This window comes from Stigmatopora nigra, chromosome 1 (assembly GCF_051989575.1).
Source record: "Stigmatopora nigra isolate UIUO_SnigA chromosome 1, RoL_Snig_1.1, whole genome shotgun sequence".
Taxonomy (NCBI): Eukaryota; Metazoa; Chordata; class Actinopteri; order Syngnathiformes; family Syngnathidae; genus Stigmatopora; species Stigmatopora nigra.
The window spans coordinates 17,555,764-17,571,891 of record NC_135508.1 but is presented as its reverse complement, the minus strand read 5'-3'; the positions used below and the strand labels follow the sequence as shown (position 1 = coordinate 17,571,891).

General features: G+C 39.1%; 1 protein-coding gene across 4 annotated transcripts in view; it reads left to right on the top strand.

The window, feature by feature from the left end:
• Nucleotides 1–15,794, top strand: part of acvr2ab (activin A receptor type 2Ab) — a 31,284-nt gene extending 15,490 nt beyond the window's left edge. The window contains exons 5-12 of one of the 4 annotated variants that reach the window (XM_077727855.1): nt 957–980; nt 6,049–6,192; nt 7,497–7,640; nt 9,633–9,778; nt 9,962–10,076; nt 10,152–10,290; nt 10,379–10,509; nt 11,712–15,794. In XM_077727855.1, coding sequence (XP_077583981.1) covers nt 957–980; nt 6,049–6,192; nt 7,497–7,640; nt 9,633–9,778; nt 9,962–10,076; nt 10,152–10,290; nt 10,379–10,509; nt 11,712–11,906 — 1,038 coding nt within the window. In that variant the 3' untranslated portion in view covers nt 11,907–15,794. Of the gene's footprint in view, nt 1–956; nt 981–6,048; nt 6,193–7,496; nt 7,641–9,632; nt 9,779–9,961; nt 10,291–10,378; nt 10,510–11,711 lie in introns of all 4 variants that reach the window. The other 3 variants (XM_077727837.1, XM_077727864.1, XM_077727845.1) reach the window with 3 other exon arrangements.
• Nucleotides 15,795–16,128: the final 334 nt, after the last annotated feature.

The window sequence follows — 16,128 nt, the reverse complement described above, 5'->3', positions numbered from 1 at the left end:
TAGTCCAAACAAATGAAGGCTGGAGGTCTTGTAGAGACTCTGATGGACGCATGTGCAGTTCAAGGCGCTTTGGATCTTTGTTTTGTTCACTCCAAGCAGTCCAAGGTGTTTAGGCTTTTCTTTGTTTAGTCTAACTGAGATGCTCAGGAGCAAAGCATTTAGTTTGTTGCAAGCAAAAATAGATAAAGATGAAACAAATAATGATGAGCAAAGTCAGTTTAATAGTAAAGCCAAGCCTTTCTTCATTGCAAGCAAATGTATCATAATAATAATATGAAATAACATCCGAACAAGCAAAATAACTGTTTCTTCAAAGACTGCATGCTTGACACTAAGCTTCCATTATTCAGTTGTGTGTGGCAAACTGACAATGATAAACTCAACCTGCCAATTTAATACTGAGTATTTTGCAGCACTTCATCATCAATGTGCCTGTTTTCAATGTTAATTATCTCCAATATTTTTCTCCTTAAAACTACATTGGTTACTCATGCACCAGTTGCAGTGAATTTAGCATTTTGTCTATCAATATTTTTTTTTTGTGTTAAATGACCTCAGGGCTTTGCTCTAATCTGTTTGTAAGAAAAACAGTGCAAAACTCGGGGAGTCAAATGATAGGATTTTCATCAAGATTTTTCTCCCCTGATAAGAGCTGTGCATATCACTATAAACAAAAAAAATACAAACAAGGGATTCTGCGATTGTAATCGCTTGCGTGTTGACATGAAAAAAAGTTGACATTTTAATTATTTTGACGATGTCCTCTTGCATTGCTGTCATCCTAATCTCACTTTTGGTTTATTGTTAATTAGACCATTAATATTCCAGACATGACGAAGTTGATGTGAGAGACAGGAAGAAGTCCGTTCATCATCTGCTCCATTCTATTTTTCCATTCGTAACTGACATGAAATACCAATAATTTCTCTTTGCTTCTTATGTTCTTTTTCATAAAGCACCCCTTTCACATTATGGTGGAGGTAAGAGCAGCTCAATTGCAGTTGAAACACTGTTAATTTCTCCCCCTCTTTTGGGTTCGACATGAATTATTATTCACCTCAGTCCCAGACTTTACTTATTCTCTTCACTTTCCACAGTGTCTTATTCATTTAATACCTAGCACATTTTGTCCGGGTTTTCTTTCGCCCGTCCCCCCCCAATCCCCGCCACCCCCTTCCAAATTCATACTTTGCTGCCTGGGTTTAATGCACGCGTGAATGTCTTTTGTGTCCCCTGATGAAAATGTATTGTGCATGGTGGAAAGTAGGCGGCTCCACAGCTCCAAATGCAGCCCCACCCCTCCCCTTTTCCTGTGAATGTCGAAGTGTGATGTTTATGTAACATTTGTTTTTAAATTCACTCCACCAATGGGTACTTTGCTGACTTCCCCATACTGACCTTAAAATTGCTACATAACTGAATTTACATCAAATATCCCGACATTACTTTGTCAACATTTATAATCAAATATGCCGATAGTCCTCACAAAAAGTTCAGTATATTGATCATTGAAATTTCCAGTTTGAGTTATTATAATTGAAAACTTACAGTACAAGCAATTACACATACAACAATTTACTTCGCCACAGTATTCAGCTGTTTGCAACCAGTAAAGGAAAATGTTTTAATTTAATATAGAAAAATATGATTTTGAATTCCCAAAAAATTATGTTTCAAAGATTTTTCAAACTAGTCATTAAATTGTTTTTAACTACCACTACCACTTAACTACTGCTGCTCCCTTTTATTGTTTTAGTATACTTAAATGTATTCGAGCCCTATCTTTTGCTCAATTGAGTATAAAATTAGCATACACAATTAGTATAACATTAGATTGCCACTACAATTCTACAAGCGTAATGTGAAATACTGCGTCCGTAAAACATGTTTGAAGAACGTGTTTTTGGTATAAATTCACAACTTTCAAAATTTCAAATTTATCGAATGTTAGGTACAGCGCCTGCCACAAGTACAATGTTGTTGGCAAAGCAGCTGGTCCTTCTTTGTCCTAAATAAAGTAATCCATCTCTTACATGCGCTCTGACATAGGAGTATAAATATAGAAACACACCTTCTATAGTAGGGAGTTGTTGTTTTTTTAAACTGAAAGCGACAGCTTTAGCATCCTCGCTGCTTAGCCGGAGGAGGCAGTAACAATAACATCATTTGGTTGGTTTGTTTACTATCATTCATGCCCTTTTCTTCTTTGGGGTGGCCCCAAAGAAGGATGGGACATGACGGAAGATTCAACCAATCAGAAGAAAGCAGCTGCGAACAAAAATGCAACATGTCTGTGCGGGTTTATGGGCAAGAGAGTTCTGTCTGTAATGTAGAAAAATTGCAGAAGTATAAAACTACTCAATTTTTTTCACCCCTGTTTTTGGGGAAATATGAAATCCCCAGGCCATTTCCTTTATGCTTTTTTGGCTTTATAAAGGTGTTTATCAACTATGCCGTATAGTATTTAGGTTAATTAGGGTGGAGAAGAAACACACATGATATTAAATGCCTACAGTGTCAATTGATCATCCATAACCATTAATATTTGTGCGATCAGAAACAAAATCAAGGTAATCTGAATTACTTAACCTTATTTTTGAATTATTTAACATTAATCTATACTGTATTGCCAACAAAAAGATTTTTGAAAAATTCACTTAAAACAAGGATCGCAAACATGCATTGTATTTCTTTCTTTTTTCATTGAAAGCATTTAATTTCTTTTTTACAGTTTAATAATTTAGATGTAGCAGAGCAAGGGTTGATCTGCAGATTGAAATAGGCTGACTAATTGCCCCAGCTATAGCTGAGAAGCGATTAAATAGAACAAATATAGTACTTTTACCAGAATTTATCAATAAAAAATATAATTAGATATTTTTAGATTTATTTTATGAATTAACCTAGTGTCTAGTATAATGTAGATGTAATATGAATATAATTTTTTTTAATGAGGAGGTAAAACCTGGAAAAATCACTGAAGGGCAAAGATATTTCATTGATCAATCACCCGAATTTTGTCACAAACAGAACAGCAATTTTTGCAAAAAGTATTGAAAATTGGAATCATGGACTTTATGCTTTCAAAACATTCTATAAGTTAAAGGTAATAGCCCGTTTTGAATTCATCCTGAAAATTAACCGGAAAGCCCAACTCACTGACTTATAGTACATGTAGTTCACTTTAGTTATTATGAGCGTGGTATATCAGGCTATGTTTAGATTCAAGTGAGGTGGCTGATGTTAAGCAAATCGGTGTGAAGATTAACTGTGTTTTGATGATTAAGTGTTGTACATCATTACTAGATGCATCAGCACTCTGCTAGTGGGCAAGTGATCACATTACTTCTGATTTGAACCTAGTCTTACCCTCATTACAATTTATTTTGGGATTCGATAACACCTTACTTTTGTTCCTGTGCTCTCTCAAGATCGAGCCAAAATAAGAATGTCATTGATGTTAAGTCTCACTTAAATATGATTGAATGTTTAATGGTTTTGACGTCAAGATTTCGTCACAGGTCCTTTTTGATTTTAAATAAAGTTATGTTAATGTTTTTAATTATGTTGCAAACTGAAAAAAAAACAGAGGAAAAGTGGTAATTTTGTACTGTGGTTTTGCCGAACACAGTTTATAAATGCAATGGCTCATGTACAAAAAAGATATTTATTTTAAAAAAGCAGGTTTTTGTTTCTTTGCCTTCAGATTTGAATTGAAATTCATTCAATCTAGGCTAGACAGTTATTTCCATAACATGTTTGACAACTTTTCTTCTTTACTTTCAATCCACCGCCATTTATACTTTTTGTCCTATAAAATGTTATTTCTGGGAGTAATTTGAGCCTGCTGACGAAGGTTGTCAAACTCATCATCTTAAACGACTCGTGTTCGTGCCCTGTTTTCCAAAACGTGACAACAATGGACACGTTTCCATAGCTTTTTGGTTTTGCCATCCAAAACAAAACAGCCATCTAAACAATAAGCCTGGGTGAAGATTTCATGTTTTTAAATAGCAGTGCGCAAAAAGGGTCTTACCTCCCAATCTTAGAAATTGGTGTGATTGTTTTAATTTCACTCCTTCAAAATTGCTAGAATCGGTTTTCAAATGGTTTTGGCAATCAAACTAATGTATCTGTCAAGCACAGTTGATGCTTTTTTTTTTTTTACCCGCCTCCTCATTTCTGTCTGTCTTTATGTATGCAAGTTATCAGCAGCGTTTTGTGTGGAGCTGAGATTTTTAATGCTCAGCACCCCCCCCCCCCCCCCCTAATTGTCCGTCCAAACAGTCTTGGATTGACACCCTTGCACTTCCGTTACATGAATACAATGGAAGAAGGGTGGCTCCAGTTGGCCTCAGGGTTGTGAAACTTTCTCTAGCTTATCACGTAAGCCCTTCTGTTCAGTAAAAAACAGGAACATAGCAAAGTAGTGAAATGATTCTGTCTTTATTTTCCCTTACACTATCACTGCAGGAGTCTAAGCTACAGTGATGCAGACATCTAAGTCCATCAGTCATCAACCAACGTATACGGGCTACCTTTTAGCCCTGTAATATGTGAATCTCACCCCACGCATGCTTTGTTGTAACCTTCCCTACGCTGGGCATTACTCCTACGTTCCTATATACGTATCTGAAATCGTTTGTGTCGTGCTACTTGTCAAAGTGATCACCTAATCACTTTGGTCACTTGCCCAGTTTGATCTATTTTGTATTTGGAATGCTTGGTGTCTTTGCTTTTCACCTTCTTTCTTTTTAAACAGTGATATCCACGCATTTTTTTTCTTTACTTTTCTCTTTATATATTTTTTAATACCAGAAGATATTACACAGTTTTTTCTATTCTGTAGAGTCGGTAAAGCGTAGCAAACCTCAGAGGTCGAAAAACAATCTGCTCTGGCTAGATTAGTTCATTTCCGACTTCTCTTTTGGGAAATAATGAAAAGTAAATCATCAGACAACTATTATTAACTATTTGCAACGGTCAAGTAAAATCAAGTTTTGAAGTGTGTTTTTTCAAGATAAAAATATGATGTTCTAAAAACTAAAGACAGCCGTTATTTAAGATTATAATAATGAAAACGGACGAGTGTTTAGCGCGTTGGCCTCACAGTTCTGAGATCGAGGGCTCGAATCCCAGGACTGGACCTCTCTGTGTGGAGTTTGCATGTATTCCCAGAGCTTGTGTGGTAAAAAGTTAAAACAAAACATTGAAGCTTGGCAAATTGTGTAACAAATCTCATACTTAACCACAGTTTTAAGAGCACACTAAAAAAGGAAAATAAACAAATTATTCTTATTTTGGTTACAAGTAATGATTGTCTTCTTAACTTCCCTTGTTGAGGCTGGTCCAAAGACAAATGTGCACAGAAGCACAGAATATGTTCTTTGCTTGTTAAAAAAAACAAGGTCTTGTAAGGCAGTCTTGAGACCTCACATAATATTTTCATGTCTCAAGTAGAGCCATGTAAATATTACATGTGAAAAAAACAGTTGATTCGTTCAACTTCACGGTACTGTGGCTTTTGCTCATTATTGCTACTCTGGCAAGCCACCCTAACTTTCTCCATGTGCTTGATGTATGTATGGCAAGTCAGTATGCTCTTCTGTGGTTTGGTCTGGATTTCAAAATTTATCCTAGATGTGAGACTAAAGACCATATACTATGTATATGGAGTCCCTCGTAGGAGATATTTTATGGTATGGTTAAAAAAAAGAAAGCGGAGAAAGCACAAGACCTTGCAAAACTCACTTGACTGTGAAGACGGTTCACCGGCAATTATGATGCAACACAAAGCTCCGCATAAATTGCTGTGATTCGTCGGGCTGCATTGGAACAAAATAGAAAAACCAACTGAAACAACAGAAGGCTTAACTAACTTCCCATGTATTTTGCACATGTCAAAGTCAAGCTGCCTTTCCCAGGTTGCATACATTATTGCCTCTACAAGGCCTGGTAGCAATGTTGGAACGTGATTTTAACGAAAAATGCACCGAAATCAGCTCTTTCATTGTGAACCGATACAAATTGAATTTGTCTCTCCTGCAGGATCCTGGCCCTTCGCCACCATCTCCAATCCTGGGTCAAAAGCCATTGCAGTTGATTGAGGTGAAGGCGAGAGGACGCTTCGGTTGCGTATGGAAGGCTCAGTTACTGAGTGAATATGTGGCAGTCAAGATCTTCCCAATTCAGGTCCTTAATCTCTATATTTTTAGTAAACTCTTTAAGACAACAGGTTTCATGTTTGCATATTTTGGCAAAATCAACTTCAAGTCAGTGTTATGACGACAAATGTGGTTCCACTCCATAATTACAGTATTTTCTGCACTATAAGGCGCTACAGTAGAGGCTGGGGTTGATTTAATATGCATCCATTATCCAATATGCACTAAAGGGAATGTCAACAAAACAGTCGGATAAGTCAGCCAAACTTTATTAACAGATTACAAATCAGCTTTCTGACAACTCCATTCACTCCCAATATGAATTAACAATTGTTTTATTATTTTCTCCGAGGTAACGTATTAGTATTTTCGTGATGCAGCAATAGCATAATAACTCATTGAACAGCTGGGCGAATGCGGCATCCAACACGCTCGGCTCCGTCTCATCAGTCGTCATCAATGAGTCAGTCATTCCTGCCTTCCTGAAAGCTCGGACCACAGTTGAGACTGATATATCAGCCCCATCATTTCCAATTCACTGGCAGATAGTAGCGTATGTCGTCCGGCGCTGTCTCCCAGTCTTTGTGAACGTGTTTACCTTCTGTCATGCACTGCTCCCACGCAGTTCGCAGTATAGCTTTGAACGCTCGGTCAACACCAACATCTAGAGGTTGGATTTCTTTTGTCAATCCACCCAGAATGAGGACGAGCACAGAATTAGTGTGCTAAATCGAGTTCAACTGAAATGAAACCCCATTTTATATACCCCAGCATGCACCGCGCACTACTTCTTCTATGGGGTAAAAGTGAGTCGGTGGCTGCTTGCCGTAGTTGCGAGACCTGTTGCGGCTCAATATTGATCTATATATAATATATATATATATATATAATTCGTAGTCTAGCTTTGAATGCTCTGTTGACGCCATCATCTAGCGGCTGGAGTTCTTTTGTAAATCCACCTTGAATGACGGCGAGAACTAAATTAGAGTGCTTGCTGTCATTCCGGGTGGATTGAAAAAACAACTATATATCCCAGCATGCGCTGCGCATTACTTTTACAGGAGAAATGGAGTTGGGGGCTCAATATTGATCCATATATAAGGCAGATTGGATTATAAATCGCAGGGTCCGTTTTTTAAAAATTAAAGGTTTTTAGGTGCGCCTTATAGTGCGGAAAATGCGAACTTCAATAAGAGCCACAGTTCCATTTAGTCAATTCCTGATTTATTTCAATGTATACCCCTCAATTTTCCAAACTCCTCAGTCTTTTTCAATATTTAATGTCAGTTTTGAGACTTTATCACAGGATTAACAGCCATATCTTTCTTGTAGGACAAACTTTCTTGGCAGAATGAATACGAGATTTACAGCGTGTGCGGTATGAAGCATGAAAATATCCTCCACTTTATCGGTGTGGAGAAGAGGAACAACAACCTCGACTTGGAGTTGTGGCTCATCACAACCTACCACGACAAGGTAGGTTGCCTGTAAAACGTAGTTGATTTTCTCTTTCAGTTAAGTCGTGTCACTCGTGACTTCTGGATAAGAAACCTTGGTTGTGAACAAAGATAACTGCAACATTTTTAAACTCAATCTCCTTTCCATCCCAATTCCCATGTAGTTATGTAACTTCACCAATTGAGTCAGTGTTGTAAATTGTCATGCTTACTTATGCACATTGGTACCGCTACAGGCAAGATGGGCAAAGATAGTTCTGGAAGCTAACATTAGTTATTGAATACATGCATTTTGTGCTTGTTCCTAAAGACATGCTGTCTGTATTCTCTTGATTTGTTTTCCGTTTCTCTATCACTCATTTTATGAAATGATGTTAGCACATTGTGCCACTCAGCTTTCTACTTGGAGTAGAAATCACTTGGGAAAAGGTTTGTGTTGAAGGACTTTTGGGCAAGGTTGCTCTAGAAGGAGTACATCATAGTTAAGTGGCTCATAAATCACCCCTTGTAATTGTTTGCTCAGCAGGGGTCTTTAGAGAATTCATAACTCAGATCTACAGTTGTGCAGAGCAGCCTTGAAAATGTTGAAATGTTCGTTGGCCTTCAGTTGATTTAGCACAGCTGGAGCTCGGATCGTTCATGACTCCTGACCGATAATTTATGCTTTAGTAGGTCTTTGTGCGTGTTAAGGGTCAAATATAACATGTAGCTGCTTACTTCCAAAGCCTCGTGCACCTTCAGGTGAGCCTTTCTCATGCCTTTTTGATGGATATTTGAAGATGGCCGTTTCTTTTCTAGGAATTTAAGTCATCTGCTCCTCGGTCTTTTCTATCAAAGTATGTAGGTGAATTTTGACAAAAAGGACAATTTAAACTGGATCTGTGCAACATCTACAGATTTTGTATGCCCTCTAGTGGTGATTAGAAACTGAACATTAATCTGCCAAATTAATTCTGTGCTTGATCTTATCTAACTGCAGATCCTGTATGTTTAACTTTCCTACGACTGTTGGGGTCACGTTATCGTCACAAATTTCCCCTTTTCTTTAAAATTTCATGACGTTTCATGGGTGCAAAGTCAACTTGCCTTTTTTATGTCCAGTGTGCATCTGTGTACTTGAGGACCAATTTGAAACCAGACTTTTCAGAAATATCAAAATCTCACGCACATTTCCCTTCTATAATTCATGGGGAAATGTACACGTACTTTTCCGGTTCGGCAACTTTTATAAGCAGTGTGAAACTCTGGCATGACGTAACTCCTGTTTACATTCTTAGCTCCTTACTGTAACAATCGTAACTATTCATTTGTAAGAGACCAGACTCACAATGGACTGTTCTCAATCACAAAGCTGTTTAAAAAGATAACAGTTCCTGTTAAAAAAAGCTGAAATTTTCTTCCTTAAGATTGACAAGCAATGGTCACCTCTAACTACTTAATAGGCTAGTTATTCATTTCATTGTTCTTCAAATGTTTTTATTCCCTCTTAGGGTGAAGAAAGACGAGTATTGTAGTTCAGCGCACTGTAGTAGTTAGTATGTGACAGCGATGTCATTGGCGTCTGCCTTCTGAAGCATAATATTAACCCCTGCATTTACACATGGAGTATGCTGGCCAAATACCGGTTCATTACTGGACTTCTTCATATATCTGAAACGGGCTCTTAGAGAAAGAAAAGTTTGGGGTCCCTTGCTGTTTTTGTCATAAAACACTAATGGAGTTTCAGCTTATACCCTTAGGGGTCACCACGGTGAAACAGTAGAATCATGTTAGATTTGGCAAAAGTTTTGTGCCAGATGCCCTACCTGACTCCACATGCACATGCAGGAATTGATGCTCAGATCACTCCGCCAACAGTTATAATACACTGTTAATTTAAAAAAAACTATATCCACAAATAGAAAATATGCAGCTTGGGAAATGTACTGAATTATTCTTCAAATTATGAAAATCTTTTTAATAAAAAAAAAAGAAAACAACAACTGCTGACCGATAGCTCTCATTATGACAGGGCTCGTTGACGGACTACCTAAAGGCCAACGTAGTGTCCTGGAATGAGCTCTGCCACATCGCTCAGTCGGCCGCCAGAGGCCTGGCCTACCTCCACGAAGACATCCCAGGTCACAAAGATGGACATAAGCCATCCATCGCTCACAGGTGCTCCGCCTGGGTCTGAAAAGCCGATGTTTTTTTTTTTTTCATTTTTAATTAACCACAAAAAGCCATATTTTGTATGTTGGATTGTCAATGGAAACTGATAACACTGCTTCATGTCAAATGGATCTAATGTACAGCAAGGTTTTTGTCTGATGCGTCCTGACACTACTCATACTTTCTCAGGGACATCAAGAGCAAGAATGTGCTCCTCAAGAACAATCTGACGGCTTGCATTGCAGACTTTGGTCTTGCCCTTAAATTCGAAGCTGGAAAGTCAGCAGGCGACACTCATGGACAAGTATGCTCAGATATATTGTCATATATTGTGTGTTGTACCCTGGACATCTTAAATATGTTTATTTTCAACTTCAAGGTGGGAACACGGCGTTACATGGCTCCTGAAGTCCTGGAGGGAGCCATTAACTTCCAGCGTGACTCTTTTCTGCGCATCGACATGTATGCTTTTGGCCTTGTCTTGTGGGAACTGGCAGTGCGATGCACCGCCGCCGACGGTGAGTCACTGCGCTGATTGGCTGTCGTCAATTCATGTAACTATCTGAACTTTGGTACAATGTCAATGGTGGATTTTTTTCCAATCAGGCCCAGTAGATGAGTACCTGCTGCCGTTTGAGGAAGAGGTGGGTCAGCATCCATCTCTGGAAGACATGCAGGAGGTGGTTGTGCACAAGAAGCTGCGGCCGTGCCTTCGAGACTGCTGGCAGAAGCACATGGTAGGCACAGACTGGAGTTGGCTTTTTTTCTTTTTATGACACCCATCTTCACTCATTCATACATTCATTCATATTCCATACCGCCCATCCTCTAATGGGTTGCGGGGTTTGCTGGAGCCTAACCCAGCTGTCTTCGGGCAAGAGGCAGACTACACCCTAGACTGGTCGCCAGTCCGTAGTAGGGCACACAGAGAGGCAGGCAACCAGTCACACTGCCACCGAGTGGTGAAAGAACCACTACGCCGTCGGGTGGCTCTATCTAGAGGAGACTCATTACATGAAATTAGCCAGTAGGCCTTTTGTCAAATTAATTGACGACCACGTGTTTTGTACTATATGGCGCTGCAGATTAAGCACACTATCAATAAATGAGTATATTTTCGTACATGAGGTGCACCTTGTTATTGAAAGTGCAACTTTTGTATCTTTAAACCGTGCGGTTTATTTATTTATAGATTTAATATATGATGAATGCCCTTTGAGTACTTCAATGGAACAGGAAAATTCAGTCATGCTCCACCAAAATTCATTTGAGGTCATTAAGTACAGATTTCATACATCAGGTGCAATGACTTATGACAGGCACAGTCAAGTTTTGTGAAAACTATAAAAAAAAAAAAAATTAAAAAAAGACATGTATATACAATGAAGTGATCGTAATTTTTAATTGGCAAACATATTATTAAATTCTTACAATTAGTTTTGGGAAATCTTGATTGTTGATAGACTGTTGTATGAATCACAAATGTTAAATTTGTGGTCCTTGTCTCTCGATACATTGATTGCTTAGATGACATTATTTTTCATAATCATTTTTTCCAAGTGATAACTATAAATTAATTGCTGGTTGATAGGGTCCTTAGCAGTTTTTTGGCAATAACAAAGATGCTTAAAACGTAAAAGGAAGGCACAGTAGTCAAGAATGTATTGGCTGTTCGTTTATCAAACGTTTGTTTGACCTGGGTTTTCCTGTTAGGATACAAGCTGCATGAATATAATTGGAAAATAAAACAATTGGACAGGCGCTCCAAAATGTTTACCTGGGGTCAGAATAAGTTCACCTGTCAGATGTCATTAGAATGTGTTTTTGATAGATTCTGAATCTTCACTGGAAAACTGAATGCTCCCAACTTTGTGTGCTCAGTGTAAATGTTCCATGTTCCTTGCCATGGTATTCATGTTGATGTTGCTGCTTCCCTCAGGGTCTAGCCATGCTCTGTGAAACAATTGAAGACTGCTGGGACCACGAAGCCGAGGCCCGCCTGTCAGCCGGCTGCGTCGAGGAGCGCATCGGCCAAATGCAGCGACAGGCTCCTATCATCGGACCTGAGGAGATCGTCACCGTGGTCACCATGGTGACCAATGTCGACCTCCCACCCAAGGAGTCCAGCTTATGATCAGCCACCGCCCCACCAGATGAGCAACAGATGGCATGAGGAGGGGCGGGGAGGGAGGGTGTAGAAAAACAGCCGACCCTGGTTGGTTGGTTGTATTTTCTTTTATCATCCTGGTTTGGTCGTGTTTTTTTTTTTCCTTCTTTTGTCAGGTATCGGCCGCTACTCGCGCTCAGGACATACCATGTGCCCACCTCACCTCACATCAAATGATCCCAACCTCATGTCAACATGTGTGCCTGAGGATTTGAACACTTTAAACCAATCAGGATATTTATGACGGCGCAAATGAGTGGTGGTGCCGAAATGGCGAGGGATTTAACAAACAGTTGGACTATGTTTTTCTATACAGTATTTCGGAACGTCAACTGGATCTCCTGATGTGAGAAAAGACTTTGAATTTCAACAAACTTATAATGAATTCACGTAAAAGAGAAGAAAAGAATATGGGCATGTGGCTCAAAAATGTGCTGTTTTCTTGTTTGTTTTTTTCTTCTGGAAGAATCGACTAACATTCTGCCAATAAGCAACGGCTTTTGAATGTTTATAGTGTAATGCTGCTGTAAATAGTGTATTATGGACCCAGTCAAATTGTTAATCCATTTTATTTTAAAGGGGGGGATGGGGTGGGAAAGGGGTCTGGGGGAACCATTTTTCAAGCATTACGATGATGAAAAAAAACCATAGACCTCCTTCAACCAGGTATACCTCAGTTCAGATGGACACATTAGTCCTTCTCACTGTTCACAGTCACTGCTCACTCGCCCTTTTCACAGGTTTCATTTCATCTTAACATTATAACACTTGTTGGTGCTCATGGGCAATGTAGTCCGCAGACTCAGCGCACCTATGGCCGCATATCAGCAAGTGTTTCTGCTTCTTGTTGATTGGATACTTTGCCCCTTTTCTTCATTTTTTTTCCTCCAGGTGATTAGTATTTGTAATGTGCCTTTGTGTTTGTTCAAACACAAAAGGTTGCAGTCTAATTCTTAGTGTCAAGCCCTGCTTTTCCTTTCGTTTGTAAAATTGCGTATCTGAAACTTTTTACTTAGACTGATTGACAGTAAATCACCCCATGTTTATATATGAGCTTTCAGGTTTGAAATACGCTTTTGAAGAAGGTTCCAACGGTACCAGTTTTGTTTTTGGAATTATTTTCTGCAGAGCCAGCTCATTTCGTCATTCAATTGCACGCATCTCATCTGACTACTGTTAAAGGTTTTTGCTCTCTGTTTATACGCCTCAGGAATCTTTGCTACCCATCCTTTTCACTCTCGCCCTTCTCAGACCCGACTTGGTCGAGTCGTGACTTCTTGTGCTTCTTCCACCTCATCTCGAGACTAGTGCTGGATAGTAAAGTCACCAGTCGTTGTTCAATTCAGGAATCGGGGTGGGCTCACTGGGTGAGGCGATGTACGGTCTCCCTTCAGCTCTGGTTGTGACTTAAAATGTTGCGCTTTTCATAATCATCTGAGTAGAAACAATCCAGGTTGGGTTCCCACCAAATAAAACTGCCAGTCATGTCCTGTTCCTGTTTTCCTCGCACACGTCACCCCACCAAACCAAACACGTCGTGTCTGTGCCGCCATCAGACGAGAAGGGTCAGGGAGCGCATCTTCCATCCCGGTGCCATTTCTTCCAGCGTAGTTTTTCATGTAGATGTCAGGGCAAACGGATGTATTAGTCGCTGTTGTTGGAGCAATGGTGATTTAAAAAAAAAAATCCTTCTTTCTCTCCTCCCTTCAAATTTTTCTTGGATTCGATGAACGTCGAACACTGGTGCCGGTAAAACTGCAGTCTCTCCTCGAGCTTTGGGTTGGTTTCACTTGATGCAGTTTCAAATCCACAGTTTCAGGACTGGCTAACGATTATTAAAAAAAATAGCATGGCAATGGACTTGAATTTTGAAAAACTGGTACCCAAATAAAGCCAAGCTTTGTCAACTGGATACAATCACACATTTCAGCAACACGGTAGACCTGCAGAACGTCAGACCCATCAATGTTACTGTAGAATGATCTTTGCACAATTGAAACTTTCCTCTTCCCCTGCTGCTCAATTGGCACTTTGTCTAAAAGCGTTGACCTTAAAGTTGTTGTCCTAGGGGCTTCAGGGGGTGGAAATCACGGCACGTAAACCAAAACGAAAACCTGGTATTATGTATTGATCATTAGAAAATAGCTTACTATTAACTATTTTGAGGCTCCCCTATAAGAAGGAAAAAAACACTAATCTTTTGGCATGTCCAGTGGTTTCAAACTGCATCAGGTAAACTGTCTCAAAACACAATTCAGGGATTCAGTACTATGCGTTTCTATGTTCTGGCAAGTTATATGCAACCAGTGACGCAAACGACTCAGCACTTGAGCTGCAAGAGTTACTTTCAGTAAACATGAATAACTTGTAGCATTTAATTTTGATTTTAATCATTGCATATTAATGTGTTATATTTATTTTTTACTTACAGACCTGATGTTTTGAGGCTTGTAGTTCAGGTGCAAGCTCGAAAGTTAAGAGTTGGCACAAGTTCTGCTTGTTGTTTGGAGTTGGGTGGGTTGGGGCAAGTTGGTAGTGTTCTCACTTGTAATTCAGGAAGTACTTCAGTTGATTCTTAAAGAAAAGTTGCAAATTGTTTCTTGTTCTTTAGTCCCTGGACAAAGACTGCTGACGAATGTTATTGAGACTCCTGGATTCTGGCGTGGTGAACGTAAACGGATCAGGCATGGCCCGTGTAATTGTCGAGGGCTCCGTTTTCTGCTGACCGTCATGTGATTGTGCTCTGTTATGGTAGAAAACCGTAAAACTAATACAGATTCATTCATACACCTGAAGAAACCAGAATCCAACCACCGGAAGAAGCACTCGAGTTCTCTTAATTATGCACTTGAGGTGGTCCGAAATGAGGTCAGGGGAGACAATCTTACAAATCAGCTCAACTTATGTGAGTGACATTGCCGTGGTCTGGATGTTCAATCAGAAAATTTCGAGGTGTATGAATGGATTTACCCAGTGAGAAGCTTTACATTTTTCTATTCAGACTTCCTCCAGGCCAGCAGCATACATTGCTGTGCTTCTGAATACCAGTGGATTATTTGTGTCTTGTTGCCCTGCTATATGAAACAGTTGAGGACCTGTACAGACATGAGAACGTATTAAATCAACTATATACTCTGAGCTGAATCTTTTATAAGTGTGTGTGAAAATCAGTGTTTCCTATACATCATTTATAATTCTTGTTTTTTTTTGGTTTCAACTGTCCCATCAAATTTGAGCTTGATGTAAGCTAAAAGCAAAGAGGCTCATTGGAATATTTTACAAAGTTAGCCCAGAATGCACTTAGAGCGGTGTTCCTCAGGGAACCTGTGTGTTTTCCCTGACAGTTGCAATACTCTAGATGTGATCATGAAACCATCTTTTGCTCTTGTTCCATATTGCTGCCTCAACTTCCTGCCTGTCCCTGCTATGTTGTCAAGAATACAAGAGGAAGAATTGATCTCTAGAATTGACCCATTACCAACACTGTAAAGGTTTGGTTTCCAGGTCAGAAGTTTCTACAAAAAAAAAAAGGAAAAACACTACAAATTTATGACCCCACTATTCCCAAGGTTCTCCATTGAAAAGCACCGCTGATCAAAGACATGTTAGCCTCTCATGTGAAGAGTGCACATAAAATCCCTTGCATTGTTTCAGGTTATTGGTCATCATGGTAGATAAAAAGATGGAATCTGTGTGTATTTTCATGTCTGATAATCTATCAGGAACTTTGGACTCATCCTGGAAGAGACCTAACTGATCTGTGATCAGCGCTGTAACTCTGGTCTGAGCCAGTGGAGGTTTTTAATCTGTTGAAGTGATCCACGTGATGTAAATAAATGTTTCTAGATTGTGAAATGTCATGTTTGCTTTTTTTCAAAATGTTTTTCCGTATAATAGCAACGCCAAAAATATGGTTTAAGCAATACGAAACCATTAGAGATACTTTTTTTGTTGATATTGTTCACTTTTATTCTCACTCTTTAAATGCTTATTTCAGGAACAGGTTAATGGACATCTAAATGTTTTTGATCAATTAAAAAAAACGCAACTAAGAATAAGATACTGTTACCAAAAAATGCTGATTTAATACTATTATATTAAAGAAACTCATTATCTTTGATGGTGATAGTGGTCCAAGCCATTCTAACTATAATGTTGGTGGTGATTATTCACACATGGATTAAACATC